The sequence below is a fragment of the Polypterus senegalus genome, chromosome 14, assembly GCF_016835505.1.
Source record: "Polypterus senegalus isolate Bchr_013 chromosome 14, ASM1683550v1, whole genome shotgun sequence".
In the NCBI taxonomy this organism is placed as follows: domain Eukaryota; kingdom Metazoa; phylum Chordata; class Cladistia; order Polypteriformes; family Polypteridae; genus Polypterus; species Polypterus senegalus.
This window is the reverse complement of record NC_053167.1, coordinates 28,129,756-28,146,894: the sequence shown is the minus strand read 5'-3', so window position 1 is coordinate 28,146,894 and position 17,139 is coordinate 28,129,756. Positions and strand designations below refer to the sequence as shown.

Sequence of the window (17,139 nt, the reverse complement as noted above, 5' to 3'; positions counted from 1 at the left end):
CGCCGACTCGGGCGTCGCGCCATTTTATTGGGGAGGAGCCGAAGTGGAGGGATGCCGGGAAGGACCGCAAGGGAGGATGGGAAGGATGACGTCAGGGCAAGATGGCGGAGGAAGGGCGGAAGTATCGCACTGCGGTCAATCCAGGCCTATGGTGCAGGAAGGTCTTTCTTTCTATGAGGAAGCAGAGGGAGAAAGTTAATACCCGCCATTTCCTGGCGGCGAATGGTTTCCCAGGTGCTATCGAATCAATCCGCTGCCTCCTACTGCAGCGGCGTGACACGATCCCCCTTAGCCCAGGACCATCAGGTCGGGCGGACCTAACCGAGGTCGTGAATACGAGAGAGGGCATCGGCATTGGCCTGAAGGGTGCCCGCCGATAAGTGACAGTGAACTTATACGGCTGTAAGTCCAGGAACCACCTGGTGACCCGCGGATTCGACTCTTTGTGTAGGGACATCCACTGAAGTGCAGCGTGATCAGTCACCAGAGCGAATCACGACCCAGCAGGTAGTAACGGAGGTGGGTCACTGCCCACTTAATGGCCAAGGCCTCCCTCTCCACTGCAGCTGCACTGGTCTCCCGGTCCATCAGTTTCCGGCTAAGGTACATCACAGGGTGTTCGACACCATCGACGCTTTGGCTCAGCACGGCACCCAGGCCTGTGTCCGAAGCGTCGGTCTGGAGAATAAACGGGAGCCCAAAATCGGGCGTCCAGTAACACAGGTGCCGACGTTAGGGCCTTCTTTAGGTCACTGAACGCGTGTTCTGCTTTGTCGGTCCACACCACGTATAGGGGAGCGCCCTTTTTTGTCAGGTCAGTCAAGGGTGCTGCTCTTTCGGAGAAGCGGGGAACAAACCGGCGTAGTAACCCGCAAGCCCCAAGAAAGCCTGCACCTGTTTCTTGGTATTCGGACGGGCCATTCTAAGATGTCTTTAACTTTGGAGCTCTGTGGCCGCACCTGTCCTTGTCCCACGAGGTAGCCTAAATATTTGGCCTCCTTTAATCCAAAAAAACACTTCCGGGGGTTTATGCGGAGGCCGGCTTTAGCCAGTGTTCGGAGGACAGCTGCGACTTTGCAGTAGATGCCCTCCCAGGTGCCGGAATAGATGACGGCGCCATCCAGGTAGGCGGCACTATAGGACTGGTGGGGCTTCAGCACTCTGTCTACCAGACGTTGGAAGGTCGCCGGGGCCCCGTGCAGCCCAAATGGGAGGACCTTGTACTGCCAGTGCCCGCTAGGGGTGCTAAAGGCCGTTTTTCCTTTGCGGATGCCGGATGCGTGCTCTTTTAGGAGGGGCCTGATCTTTGTGAGTCGGTCGCGCAGTTGCGCACGCATCCAAAATGTTAGAGGAGGGAAGAGCCTCGGCCTCCCAGCCTTCTTTAGGATGTCGAGGATTCCCGGGGTTGTCGCCGTATAGCAATTCAAATGGGGAGAAGCCTGTAGAGGCCTGGGGTACCTCCCGTAGGCAAAAGCACGAGCGGGAGGAGCTGGTCCCAGTTCCTGCCGTCCGCTGACTACCTTGCGAGCATCTGCTTAAGCGCCTGATTAAACGCTCACCAACCCGTCAGTTTGCGGGTGATAGACTGACGCTTTCAGGTGCTTTATCTGCAGTAATTTGGCTACCTCCTTGAACGTATCCGAAGTGAAGGGCGTACTCTGGTCCGTGAGGACCTCCTTGGGTATGCCCACGCGTGAAAACAAATTAACCAGTTCCCGCGATGCTTTTAGTATTAGCGGGCGCAGGGGAACCGCCTCTGGGTACCGGGTGGCATAGTCCACCATGACTAGGATATACTTGTGGCCACGGGTTGAGGGCTCCAGGGTCCCACCAAATCGACCCCTATCCTTTCAAAGGGATGTCCACGAGGGAATAGGGACTAGAGGAGCACGGTCCCTCCTAGGAATCTGGCGGGTCTGGCACTCCGGACAGGATTGACAGAACCGCCGGACCTCCTCATTGATCCCAGGCCAGTAAAAGCGGAGCTTAATCCTCTCCAGTGTTTTTTCGGCCCCGAGGTGGGCGCCTAGGAGGTGAGCATGTGCCAGCTCGCATATCTCCCGCCGGAAGGTACGCGGAATTAGCAACAACTTCCGCGACCTCGCCTCATGGGTAGCCACCGGTACAACAGATCATTCTCAAGGACAAAGAAGGGTTCCCGCGTGTGGATCCGTCCGCTGTTGAGCTGTTAGGCAGAACGACGCATTCCGGCAAAGCGCAGGGAGTCATCATTCCACTGCTCCTCTTAAAGGAGGCCGGGCGTGGACCAAATTGATGGTCCAGGCCGCCGAGGGTCTTGGGGCCTGGGCCCGGGAAGAGTTCCCTGGCTAGTCCCTTCTCCGCGGAATCTTCCGGGTCAAGGTCCGTAGCCACGGAAAGGTCCCCCGAGACACCAGCGCCCATAGGGCCTGCCCTTGTGCACGGCGTGGAGGCCGCGGGGGGGGTGCCTTTTCCCCTCATAACAAGATCCAACGAGGCCCCGGAGCGCGAATGGCTTACCGCTGATTCTTTTAGACCAGTCTTGTCCCAAAATCACTGGGAAGGGGGGTCAGGTAACACAGCGACCGCCATTTGGATTGGTTCCCCTTCCAGGTGACATAGCAGTGAGCGAACGATATGACCTAGTCCCCCATGCACACAAGTGACCAACAAATGCTGTTTTAACCACTGTTGCGGTAAGACAAAACGGCGAGCAACAATGGTAATGTTGCTGCCGGAATCAAACAAAGCCACCACGGCGTGCCCATTTAGCAACACCACTCCCGTGATTCGACTCGCCAAGGGATGCGGCGGGTACAATACCTCTCCACGACGTCCAGCTGCAGTCCATAGGCTCCGGGGCGATGTGATGCGGGCAGTTTGGTAACAGGTGACCGGTCTCGCCACACTTGAAACAGCGCGGCGGTCCCGGCCTCTCTCTGGCTCTGGCTGGCGCTTCTGCAGCGTCGAGGGGCTCGGGGTGGCCGCCCGTCCCTGCCGGTTCCCGAGCAGGCTTTTCTGACCCCCAAGTCGGAGGACCGCCAACTGACGCTCCAGGACGCCGAGGAGGCCCGACATGTTCTGATAGGCGTGTCCCGGACCTGCTGGGCGAGGGAACTGGGCATCGCGTTGACCAGGCCTTCACAGGCCACCCGCTCGACCACTTTCCGCCTGTCGGGTCCTCTGGCCGTAGCCAGCGCCCATCTTGCCCCAGAACTCAACGCCTGGGCGGCGGGCTTTTCGGGTCAAAGACCCAGTTCCGCCATTCGCCGCCTGCTGGCCCGGCTAATGCCGTGCGGGCCAGTATTTCGGGCTTGAGGAGGTCGAATTAGCGCCTCCTCCTCAGGGAGGTCATAATAGGCCGCAGCGCTGGTCCTTCAGGTATGGCGCCAGGATGGACGCCCACTGACCGCTGCCACTGCTCCGGTGGCCGCCTCTCAAACATGCCCAGGTAGGCGTCGGCGCCCTCCGAAGGGCCCATCGGACTAAAGGAGGCGGCTGCCTGGGCGGGGTCTGGTCTCGCCCGTTGGGCTTCCACTAACCTGGCCTTCGTGGCCTCCAGCTCCCGGGTGGTGGCGGCTTGCGCAAGCTGCAGCGCCTGGAGCTGGTCATTCATTGCCTGCAGCACCGTGTTGAGGTCCTGTCCCTCCGTCATTCCGGGATCTCTATCCTGCTCGCACTCGCCACTTGTGAAGGACCGAGGAGACAGCAAGGGTTGGGGTTTCCGCCCCGTATATTGTACAGAAAAAAAACAGGTCAAAAATAAACAAAACAGTTCATAGCGCGCGCCGACTCCTGGCGCCGCGCCATTTTATTGGGGAGGAGCCGGAAGTGGAGGGATGCGGGAAGGACCGCAAGGGAGGATGGGAAGGATGACGCCAGGGCAAGATGGCGGAGGAAGGGCGGAAGTATCGCACTGCGGTCAATCCAGGCCTATGGTGCAGGAAGGTCTTTCTTTCTATGAGGAAGCAGAGGGAGAAAGTTAATACCCCGCCATTCCCTGGCGCGAATGGTTTCCCAGGTGCTATCGAATCAATCCGCTGCCTCCTACTCTGTGACATATATATATATATATATATATATATACACACATACATACACACACACACACATATATATAAATATATATGTGTGTATGTGTGTATGTGTATATATATATATATATATATGTGTGTGTGTGTGTGTGTATGTATGTGTGTATGTATGTGTATATATATGCGTTTACTCTGTGACTGTTTATATTTGCATATCTGTGTGCTTAGTTATTGTGTTCTCTGAACAGGCTCCACAACAGATGTATATGTAGTACATCAGAAATACAGTATATAGCCCAAATCTTATACCAAGGTGCTGTTGGAAGGCTGACAAGTGCCTGAATTTTATTTTTGCTGCTATAAGTATAATTAAAAATCTGTCCTTATTTTAAATAGTTTGTCATGCCTTATGACTCAAAGTCTAAGATGATTGTAACTGTCTAGTTTCGTCCTTATTATTATTGGAAAATCATATCCATTGATCACATAATTAAACACTAACCCTTTCTTGAGTTATGTTTTCCAGTGCAAAGTTCTAAGGACCTAGTCAGTTTTGCAACATCTAGTGTCTGTATTAGCAGAAACTGATTAATTGCAGCTGTTTAGCTTGTTATAGAATGCTGGTGCATTTCAGCAAACCTTTCATTCAATCACTTGCAGTCTCTCACTGTAGTTTGGTGGTATAGTTGAATTTCATTTTACAATCCACATTTCAATATGTTTAATGCCAATTATTAAAGGTTTCATAATTTCAAATGTGTCTTACATCTTTTATCTTATTTTAAGTAACTTTTATCTTATTTGAAAGTGGTCTTTTAATAAATGCTGCTGCTAGGAAGATGTGCAGATATTTAAAAGATAAACATATACAGTACAGGTTAGATGGAAGCTCTTGTGCTATGAATGTAATATCTCACACTTTCATTCAAGAAATTTGGCAGATCGAGAAGTTTTTATTTTCATATATATATGTATTTGTATCTACAAAAGAGTGTCTGACATCTAGTTTAATGTGATAGAACTTGTTCTGAAAGATGCTTTTATGTACAGCTTTAAAATTCTTTTGCACCACCACTAAACATTACAATTAACAATCTGTGATTGGGTATTTCAAATATACAGTTTGCTATTGTAACCTGAAGATAACAGATACTTTATGGTTGAATCTGTAAAGATTTGCTATTATGTTCTTTTAAGCAATAAAGAAAAAAAAACTCCAAGCAAAATTAACTTTCTTAGAAAACATCAAGAACAGATGCTGGAGTCACAGATAAATGCAAATGAAGCAAGAGAATGTCAAAAAATTGTCTGAATTCTCTAGTACTGATTATTGAGTGATTTTTTTTTTTTTTTCTAATCCACATAGTCCTCAACAGGGATATGGGGTATGCTAGAACCTATTGCTGGTAGCATATGGAGCAAGGCAGGAACAAACCCTGGACAGGGATTGCTCACACACACAAACCCCAACAATATACTATGGCCAATTTAGCATTGCCTAGCTTGCATGTCTTTGGACTGAGGGAGGAAACTGGAGCACCCAGAGGAAACCCATGCAAACTCCATGCAGGGAGGACCCGGGACATTTAAGTCTGGTCTCCTTACTATAATTACACAATGTACAATAAAGATATTAACGAACAAAGGTTACCAGAAAATCCCAAAACATACTCAGCCTAAAAATAATGAAAAGGATTCCTAAGGAATTTGGGGAGAGGATGTAGTAGTGAAATGGGCAAAAAAAAAAAAAAGTGTTCTTACATAAGAATGCATTTGATTTTTAAATTGTCCAAGTGCAGGTATTGGGTGTTCATCTGATTGTGTGCTGCATTGGATTATCATCTTGTCTGGTGTTTCGAGTTGCTCGGTTTTATTATGTGAAAGGTTTGGACACCTTGGAACTTGTACTAGAAGGCGTGGCCTTAGAAGGACAGGTGTTGAAAAATCTAGTGTCTTCCTTATTTAAAGACTGTTTAAAGCTCATTAGTAGGTGCAAGTGATCTTGTCTTTATAGTAATCACTGCAAGTAAGAGAGCTTATTTTACTCCGTTTTTTCCAACAAGTAATAAGAGTATTAATGCTAAACATAATACTGTGACTCCACAACAGAAAGCATATTTCATATACCAAACGATGTTCTGCAGTAGTGCCTAATATCCCATAGTCATTGCACACACCGTATTAGAATGCACATTTAAAATAAGGCGGATAATTGAATAAGACAATACTTCAATCTGCCATTCAGCATTTAAAATACAGTATTTTGATTATTGAAAAAAGTTTAATGTACCAAGCTAATAAATACTATACCACACCATTTTCTAATCCCACTTAATCCTGAGCAGGATTGCAGGGGGTTAGAGCCTGTCATAGCAAGCATAGGGTGCAAGGCAGAAACAGTCCTCTGGACAGGGCGCTAGTCTATTGCTGGGCAAACACACTTTTACACACACACACACACACACACACACACACACACACACACACACACACAGACAAAAGGGTCAATTTAGCATTACCAATCTACTTAATCTGCATGTTTTTGGAGTATGGGAGGAAATTGGTGTACCTGAAGCAAACCCATGCAGACATGGGGAGAACATACATACTCCATGCAGAGAAGGACCCAGGATGCAAAACTTGGTTGTCTTACTGCAAGGCAACGGCGCTACTACTGTGTCACCCTATTAAATAATATTCTGGTTTAATTGACAAATATATTCTTCAGTCAGATAAGAATATTATTCTGGTTTAGATATTCTACTTAGTTAAAAGAAAACAAAAATAATCCTCTTTCCTCTAATGGGTTCCCAGATATCATCTATTGTCAAGGAGAGGCCACTTGTAGATGTAGAATGATTTCACTAGTGGAGTTATATCAGTAGCTCAAAAATGCTTACAGCTACAAAATTTCTTAAACTTGAAATTTTAAATTTTTTAAACATTTACATTACATTACAGTTTCAAAGGGGTGAATGCATATAACCCTAAACAAAAAAAATGAACAGGATTGCTTTATTGAACTACAGAGTTACAGCTAATTTCATAAAGTAATCTACCTTTAAAAGCTGTATTTTATAGATATGTTTGTTTGCAGGCAGCAGAGTCACAGTCGCATGGTGCTGGAGTTAATCCCAGCAGCACTGGATGCAAGGCAGGATTATTGCCCTTGACAAGGTGCTTGTCCATTGCAAGGCTCACTCATGAACACAACTGAACATGCATTAGAAGTACATATTATATATCCACCCTTGCATGTTTGTGTGTGTGTATGTAGCAATAGATTTGTTGTGCACACATACAAATGTTTCATTCAGTTTCTTAAATTTATCTTGATTAACTACCCGTGTCATTTCAAACTGTGTATCACTTGCATGTAAAACAATGTATTAGAAAGCATTAATAAAACATTGTCTAAAGATCTTTTTCAGTAAATGCTTTTTCAGATTTGCATTTCACATAAAAATAGTTTTCCAGCTATGATCATGGACTCAGATAAAATGTCCCTCAGTGTCCCAAGCAGGCTACTTGTACTACTAGTTTTAAGTTTACCTATGGAAAGATTTTCTTCACCCCTGGAAGCCTGTTATTTATACTTTTAAACATTTATCAATCCTGTGATCAGTCCTGTAATCTGTTGTATAATAAAACTATTTTAAATCAGCTAATTTATTTTGATTTGAGCATAGGAAAGGTGCTATAAAATTTAAAATATATTATTTCTATACAAGATTTTTACTTTAAGACAATAACTATTATTTTGGTGTACACATTTTATTTTTAGGAATTCCATTTAAGTTTATATATACTTGTTAGTATAGAATATTAGATGGTATGTTTTACTTCTTAAATTAATAAATATGCTGCAAAAATGTGGCATTTAAAAGTATTTTTAATATCTCTTCCTGCCTTTTATCAGAGATGGAGGGAAAGAAGAAGCTTAGAATCGTTATGAAGCATTATTTAAGAATTGGTAGAACAGAAGGCATACAGATTTGCATTGTTTTTAAAGCTGTACTGAATATATTGGAAGCTGCAATGAATGTTTTTGGGAGCAAAAAGTACAGAGTAAGTGTGTTTTAAATGTATGTGTTTGTGGTTAGCATTGATTTTATCAAAAGCATTCATTAACTGCCAGACCAGGTGGGAGCATTCACTGACTTGCTGTTAATTTTGCCTAATAGAAAGTTCCTGGAAAGCATAGGAACTCTGTTGTGAAAACTACAGTGCAGGTTATTTTTGAAGACCAAGGATCACAGGTTTGTATAGTATGGTCATCATGTTCCCTTTATTTAATATTGCTTTTTCATTTCACTGCTCATTGGTCTAACCAATCTTTTTCAAAATAAGGAATAATACTCCTGTGTTTAGTTAATGTTATATTTTTAGATTTTTTGATTTTCTGAATTCCTAACTTGAAGGATTCTGGATAATTTATATGTATAAATTGAATTTCTTCAAACATCTTTTGTCAAGAATGTAACATAAAATACACATAAAATCTACTTTTATGTACCTCAGAATAATAAAAGCTTACAGTCCAGAAGAGGTGGAAATCTTCATAATATGTAGTTGACTGTTGAATTTTTCAGTGCTTTCCATTTTGGACGTTCTTCGTGTGTTGATGTATTTACATATATTTTTCCAGAATTCTGATTTTTTTTTTCTCTCTCCATTGTCACCTATAAAAACCACATAATACAAAGCTTGTTTTTAATTGAATCCTAAAATTGTAGCTAGAATGTTGTGATGCTGAAAAAAATATGGTACATAGTCTCATTAAAAGCGTTTTACATTATTATATGTAATGTATATATACACTTAGTTAAACACCACCATATTGAAGATTTGGAAGATGTAAGACTTTCAGTTGCCTGGAAAGAATGCTTGCTAAAAAGTTGCATCAATAGTCTCTTTATGGTGCTGTTAGCCAACCACAAATAAATTCTTATTTCAAAAGAATATGAAAAGCAGCTTTCTTTGGTGTTACATTTCTGACAGATGTAACACAAACTGGGCCCAAACATTTAAAAAATGTCACACATACTATATACAAAAGTTTTTGTCAGTTATCTGAATCCATAGCAGGAATTCAATTTTATTATTACAAAAGCAATTGAAAATTCATATCTGAGGTTATGAAAAATAAATGGTGGAAGCCCTTAACTTTATTTGAAGGTACACATTTTTCAAGGTCCCTTTTCTTGGATAAACTTTAGGCAATATATTTGCCGATTTCAACGCTCAAGTCCTGAATTTTCAGCATCTTTAGTGACTCCAGTTTGCAATACTAACTGGTTGGCTATGTTTGAGATGTGATGAAATCTACCAAGCTGAAAAAATAATTTTTTTTGGTAAATTAGTTATGTACCACAAAACACTTTTGAGTGATTATCTGCTTACATCCACTTTGAGAAAATACTCTATCATGATGCTGTTGATGTAAACAACTCTACCGCAACTGCCCTTTTTACATTAATATTTTAAGGGTCTGATATATTTTAACCATTAAGAAATTACTGGTAACACAAAAACTATACTATATGACCAACTCAATGTTTGTTACTGCAGCCTGCATAACTTAGCAGAAAATAGCAAAATAATCATGAAGACTTACAATTCACAGTATGTCACAAAGTTGTTTCCACTTATCTGAAAATGCAACTGTTAAGTATGTTTAAAAAAAAGAGTAGTTGTTGTAATCACTTATGTTCAATAATGCAGTAGACAGCAGGGGACCTGTTTGAGGCAATTCCTCTTTATTAGATTACCTTGCAGTGTACACTACTAAGTTAACCATCACACACTTATCTTTGTACAGCAGTCTAATTATAGAACACATTATTTTGGAAAAATTGCATGTAAAGGTAATAGTTGACTCGTATAACTCATTACAGTAACAATCCTTGTATTCTTCATCATCAGTAATAGCCAGTGTCCACTCCATTACAGACTGGACCTAACGTGTCAACAAGATTTTACTTATAAAACAAGGACAATAAACATCTGTAGCACCTTAATTGTTGGGCTGGTTGGGAAAACTTTGTAAACGGTTAATAATTGAGGAGGAAAATCACACACATGTCCGCTTGAAACAGTCAGTTCTTCTTAAAGTGCTTTGACACTAATTTTAAAATTCAAATAAGACATGTGGATTGGAATGTTGCACGCTTTAAATAAATTCAATAAAAGTTTAAAAAAAAACAAAAAAAACTTTAGAATAACAACATTACAGTTAACACCATTCCTAGCATTTTAGAAAAGTTGTGTATTTCCAAAACATACAAGTCTGGATCATATAAAATATATTGCCTAAAGATGCTGGAATAATATTAATTACATCTCTAAAGTGCTTACATAGCCTGCATGGTCACAGTTTTATCTTGCTATTTATTGTTCATTAAATTCTTTTTGTCTATGTCTAAAAGTATAATGTATATCAGTATACAAAAGCATTTATAAAATTAATTTTTCAGAGATTTTATTTCTTAAAGGTGTGCTGTAAATGCAGTTTTTTTTTTCTGTCTGTAAAATCATGAATACTTCCTTTACATTCATTTTTTTTCTTTTCATTTTCTCATGGACAACAATTTGTTGAAATGGTTAGAATTTGTTGGTGGTTTTTCTTTTACAGACATTCCTTTTTGCTGTCAGGCTTTAATTTCTTAATCCATGGCATTATATTTTTTAATAGGTTATGGTTCCAGAAAGTCAACTTTCACAGACACCAGATGGTAAAGAAAAGCCACTAAAAGAAAAAAGAAAATGCAGCCAACCGACTCAAATAATACCCCTTGCTACAGAATCAACACCAAGACTACCCATAAAACAAACTCGGAGAAACAAGCGAGTATCTGAATCATCTTTGACAATTTCCGATAGAAGGCAAAGATCAGCAAAGAAGTCTGACAAGTGCATCATGTCATTATGTTAGTTGAAATATTTGTGTCCAAATAGCAGTTGTAAACAGAATTAAAATGTATGAGTTATAATTCTTAACTGAGTACAATATGTTTATACAGTATATTTAGGCATAGTTAAGTTTTTTCTTTATTTAATAAAAGTATTATTTGTAATCAGTACTCAATATCTAATATTTTACATTTTTAAACAAGTACATTTTTCCTAAATGTGTAAACTATGTCGAATAATATGTGATACACAAAACATATAGCAACTGCATTTTAAATATTGTTTTTATTTTTTTTAACAATATGCCAATTCCTTCTGTTATGTCAGCAATTTCATCTTTGAAGAAGAAAGGTAAACCCAGATTAGAACTACAAGACTACTCTGAACACAGTACTAATTCTAGCATCTGTAAACCAAAATCCAAAGGATTGCATGTTTCTGTATCTGCTGACAAGGAAACAGAGATTGATGAAAGCAAGATGAAGGTTTACACTATTTCTAGTAAAATTTGCTTTGTTTTTTTGCCGATTTAAACATGAACTATAGCTTGACTAAATGTTTGTGAACTGTGTTTTTGCATAAAGTATCTGAAAGGTTCAAAAAATAACCTTTTTTCTTGATAGAATGCTAATTTTCATATTCCTCTCTTACTTCACCTTATTGTCATAAACAAAAATATGCAGCATTTGAAGAATACGTGATAGACAAACTCAAAATACAACCATAAATGAATATTAGTAGCTAGATATTATCCTGAAATGGAATATAGTTGTTTATTTTATTAATATTTAAATATTGTGTTTTTACTTTTTAATATTTTACCTTGCACCTTACCCCAGTATTCAAAATGGAATAGTCCAGACTAGTGTTTTTCAACCAGTGTGCTGCAGCACAGTGGTATGTTGTGAGAGCTTACCTAGGTGTACTGTGGGAATTATAGTGTAGCATGCCTGTGTCTGCATCTGAGAGAGTTAGGCTCTGCATAAGGTAAAGACTTTCAGAGGAGAACAGAACTACCCGAAGAATCTGGCATAAAAGGATCTCTGGGATCGCTATGTTTTAGAGACAGCACTTTGAGCACTTCAGACGTGCATCCTGGCTTACTAGAGTTTATCTGCATGGGTTTGTGATCATCGGACAGTTTCACAGGGCTGGTGGATAGTGGGCATATAAATTTTCTCTAAAGCAGAGAGGTGCGAGCAAAATAACAATGCAGCTGGGAGATGCTAGCATAGTGCTCACTAAGTGCTGTGTCTGCAAACACTGATCTTGGAACTGTTTTTTTATTGGTTTCTCTGGCAGCCCTGCCCCTTATGAGATATAATGTATTTGTGGTTAGTAGAACAGTGGTGTGCCTTGGGGTGTTTTTGGTTACAAAAAGTGTGCCACCACAGAAAAAATGTTGGGAACCACTTGTCTATATAATACCTTTTTTTTTAACAAGTCTTTAAAGTGTCATAATGAAAAGACTTTGATCAGCTTTTGCTGTCGTTCAATTTTGTAAGAGTAGAACAATTATGTTTTAGTCATTAAGTTTTTTATGTACAAATAATGGTAATATTATGAACTATAATATAACATTTTTAGAATGTTTAGAAAAAAGTGACCTTGACAATGTAGATGTTTGTCGACCTTAATTTTTTATAATTACTGTAAATCTTTTGTGATAGGTGATTACTGAAGAAAATGATGCTGAAATTGTGAGGGATAAATGTTTTAGAATGTCTACTGATAAACAATTAGGTAATTTTATGCACATTCAGATTTTGGTAAAAATTCTAACTGTACTTTACGTTTCCTTATTCATTTTTGTTTGTTTTTGTAGCCGATTCAGTTGAAGTTGATTCTCATCTATTGGAGAAAAAAGCCAGACATTTGTGAGTAGTAAAGTAGTGCTTTCTGTAAGCTCACTTGAATTAAAAAATTTAATTTACAGTTGTTGTTGAGTGATTTTCACTATTTTTAAGCATCTTGTATTATGTAGTTCATGTTCAATGAGATATGTATGAATTGCAGAGTGCCTTGTGAGATCGATCAAACATTTGAACCCAGTGAATTTGTGACACCAGCACACAGACGTGGACAACATTTAGGTTCCTTTTTTCTTTTTTTTAATAGTGATTGTAAGAAAAATATTTATCTGAAGTGGTGTTCAAACACTTTAATCAAATGTGTTTGTTTACAGTACTAGACCCGTCTTTGGAGAGCCATTTATCCAAACAGAAATCCTGTTCTGTGGATTCAGTTGATCAATTTTCTCCCAAACAGAAGAGATACAAACAGTCTGCATTTTCATCTGTCACATGTGCACATCTTACAGAAGAATTTCAGGATATGCAGAAGAAAAGAAATTGCAGAATGAATGCTGTTAAAGAAGTCTCCTTAGTAGAGTCCAAGGCGAGTAAGCCAATAGCTGAAACATTTTGTAACCCAAAATGCACAATGCTGAATGGAGAGGAGAAGACTGAAATTAATACATGTGTAAGTTCAACATGTGTGCCAGCAGTTCGATCCCCACATTACCCAGAGACTAATCCACAGGGAATCTATAAAGATTCTTCTTCTCACAGACAAGATGACGTAAGTAGTAGACAATTTTAAATGTATTGTAAATACACATATTAAAGCAGGGGATAAGCCAAGGAATACCTGCAGCACATATACAGTAATACCGTTTAGGCATTTGTGTGAGAATGCTAATAATTTGTTGTTTGTTTAATTTATTAATTGGTGTTAAATAGTTAACCAAGAGTTTATCTATTGCAATCCTAGTGTAGCATTAACTGCTACAGCTCTAAATTCTTATTTTTGCTATTGTCTATTAAATTTGCACATAAGTTACAGAATAATTTTCTCAACTTTACATTTGAGAATTCTATGGGATGTCTAGTTTTATTTTGCTTCTTCATGTGTGAAATACATGCCTAGAAGGATAGTCAACATTTTTTGAACTTAAAGACATAGAACAGTAATTTCAGTCCCAAAACCTTCTCACAATGTGGCTTTGATTAAATCATCTGTTCATTCTTTTGGAAAATATTTTTGTTACCTATTGATGAGCATATTTTAAGTTATTGTTGCAGAACTTCTGAATTACAAAAGAGACACAAACACACAACAATGGAAAGTGTTTATAAGTGGTTTTGTGTTTACATTGCTTGTATAATATAAAACATCTAAAATGTATAATCATTCTTTTGGTTAAATATATTGTGAACGATAGGGGGCGCTCTCGCTCCCTTGAACCCCTGTCCACGACTCCAGACACCAGGTAAAAGTCCAAATGTTGACTTTATTTTCTTGCCACAGTGCACAAAGCACACTCTCCACCACAATTCTCATTAAACTCACAATAAACCACAATAATACACAAATAACCAATCCTCCAGCTCCCAGACGCGTTGCCACCCTTCCACCCAGCTCAGCTCATTGTCTGTGAGTTCCCAAAGTCCTTTTATACTCCCTGACCCAGAAGTGTTCTCAATCCCCAGTCCATGTGATTCTCAATCACTTCCGGGTCAGGTAAAAGCTCTTTTCTTCAACCCGGAAGTCCGTCGCTCTTCCTGTGACGAACCTCCGGGTCACAGGGCACGAAGAAGCCCTCGGTCCTCCCTGCAGCTTCCTCCTGTGGCCCCCACGGCATCCAGCAGGGCTTTGCATAAAAACTCCAATGTCCATGATGCCCTGCTGGTCTTCTGGGGACCTCCACGCTGCAAGGAGGGCTCCACCTGGCGGCTTGGGGGTATTGGCCTGGTTAAATGGCCGGCCATCCATTACAATATACTGTAATTCCTAAAGTGCATATGTACCCAGAACCCAGAAAATCACTTAAACTACATGCATTTCATACATTAAGACAAAATATATTACTTGTTCTTTTAAATGTTTGTCCCCAGAATGTTTTATTTTTCAGTTCATTGGGAATCTTAAAAAGACTACATTTTAATGGCATGGTTAAATTCATCTTTTGTGTAAGCCTAGGTTTCTTTTTTCAATGTTGAAGTTCATATTGAAGACTGTAGTTTTTGCTACCAGGCTTGGAGTAACTAAAATGTATATGCATGGATACCACTTTTTAAAAATAAACTTTTTACGTGTACCTCAAAGTGTTCAAGGTTGTTAGCAATATTGTTTTCGAATCTCAAAAAAGGCATATGGAGGAAGGAATAATGTTTCAATCAATTATAAAGAAAGTACTGTGTACTTGCTTTCAAACAAGCCAAAAAATTGTACTGATATTTGAAAAGGGTTTAGGAGCTACAAAATTCTAAATTTACAATAGTCAGTAAAACTACACAGTAATCTCACTGTCTTTTAATATTCTTGTTTGATAAATAGTCTTTGCTCCAGCTGTTAAATACCTATAAACATTTGAGCATATCCTAATCTTGTACATATACTTTGGATCAAGATGTCAACCAAAATATATAACAGTAAAACAAATGCAATAACACATATGGTTGACTCAGTTAGAGATAGATAGATAAGAACTTTATTTATCCCGAGGGAAATTCTTTTGTCATATACATGCTCAGTGCAACAAGAGGAATAAAGATAAGGTAATAAAGAGTTAAGAAGATCAGTAGTATAGTGCAAACAGAATAACTAAATAAACAGAATAACAACATAATACTAATAATCATACATTAACCACCTATGAAAATGTGCTGAAATATGTTTTTAGATAACGGGTGCCTTTTGTTTTTATATTTAAGGGAATAAAAGAACCTTGGAACAATTGCTTTGGCATCACTGAAACAATGATCAGTTCCATTTCAAGCAAATATACCAGTAAAAGAAATCATCCTCAGAATACATCTGTTCTAAACAGGTTTTTTTATTTTTAAAATGTGTTTTCTAAAATTAAGTGAAAGTAAGTCTACATGTCATTTGTCCGTTACAATTGATAAGTTAAAAAATACAGAATACAATGAATTTTATTAAAAACTGCATTTTCAAGGTATTTTTAAGGTGTATATAAACTATACCAGTAGCATTTGTGATGTAGTGGAAGCATTGCCATTTAAGAACAAAGCACTAATATAGGCTGTGTTTCATTAACTCTGATATTTCTAAGCAGCTTTTAGCATGCTCTATTATAATTAACAGTACTTTAAAATATTTACTTATTGCTTTCATTTTTTTCAGTTCAGATAAAGAAAATCTGTGGTCTTTTTCTTTTACAGTGAGTAACTAAGTAGTTTTTCACATATCTTATTAATATATATAATATATAATATTCAGTATTATTCAAAATACAGATATTCAATATTCATAACATCTGCTGTAGAAATGTTTGTTCAAGTGTGCGATTCTCTCATTACCAGCAGGTAAGTATGGTCCTGATGTTTACAAGGACTTTTGCTTCTTTTTGTAACAATTACATAAAATTTAGCTAAGAAGAACAGTATTCTGTATATTATATTGATTTCTATTAAGTTTCACTCAATTAATAATCCTTAAACTGAAGAGCATAAAGTTTGGATCAGATAAAACTGTGAATATTTTTGCTCATATTGCTGGTTTGTTTTGAATACAGAAACCTGATACAGATCAATAGAAATCAACATTCAAGTAATATATTTATAAGAATAAATTCTAAATCTACATCTTTATTTCAGGAGGGATAATGATGCTCAAAGTTATGCTTTACAGATAAGTTTACAGTTAAATGGTGCATTATTAACATATTAAATATTTATTCATATATGTAGATAAACCTGAACTGTAAGACTATTATTTGTAATACCATTAATTTTGTATGTAAATTATTTTCATAGGAAAGAACCACCAAGTATAAAAAAACTAAGAAGACTACATTTCAGCCCAAGTATGAAAGCTCATAATTAAGTTATATTTTAAATTAACTGTTCTAAGGTTAATTTTATAGTTGACTAACATTCAACACTGAAAAATTCTCTTTGTCTTTGTTTTGGACAGCAAATGTTCAAATACGGCTTACAATAAACCAGTAACGTTTGGCACTAGTTTTGTCTCAATCATACACTGTATGTGTCCTTTATTCCCTTCCTACAAGCTTCCAAGAAAATTTATCACTAACAAAATATGGACACAAATGCTCATAGTTAGAAATATTGCTAAACTGTTTGGTTGTTTGGATTAAAGGGAAATTATAAATAGACTTTTCAAATAAATGTTTGTTTATCAGACAATTCAAAGGGTAATTCCAGGCAGTGTCAAGTGAATGGTAAAA

At 38.9% G+C, this 17,139-nt stretch overlaps 1 protein-coding gene and 1 long non-coding RNA gene across 2 annotated transcripts in view; both read left to right on the top strand.

The window, feature by feature from the left end:
• The window catches only part of LOC120514305 (synaptonemal complex protein 2-like), a 26,888-nt gene extending 11,596 nt beyond the window's left edge, over positions 1–15,292 (top strand). Inside the window, exons 10-18 of the mRNA XM_039734631.1 lie at positions 7,933–8,081; positions 8,198–8,272; positions 10,708–10,942; positions 11,253–11,410; positions 12,596–12,668; positions 12,751–12,802; positions 12,942–13,018; positions 13,111–13,230; positions 15,264–15,292. Of these exons, the coding sequence (XP_039590565.1) occupies positions 7,933–8,081; positions 8,198–8,272; positions 10,708–10,942; positions 11,253–11,410; positions 12,596–12,668; positions 12,751–12,802; positions 12,942–13,018; positions 13,111–13,230; positions 15,264–15,292 (968 nt within the window). The remainder of the gene's footprint in view (positions 1–7,932; positions 8,082–8,197; positions 8,273–10,707; positions 10,943–11,252; positions 11,411–12,595; positions 12,669–12,750; positions 12,803–12,941; positions 13,019–13,110; positions 13,231–15,263) is intronic.
• A 368-nt stretch (positions 15,293–15,660) lies between these two features.
• On the top strand, positions 15,661–16,756 carry LOC120514715. Its single transcript, XR_005630507.1, has 3 exons — positions 15,661–15,756; positions 16,074–16,110; positions 16,706–16,756. It is a non-coding gene; the product is annotated as an uncharacterized LOC120514715 (long non-coding RNA).
• The last annotated feature ends 383 nt before the right edge of the window (positions 16,757–17,139 follow it).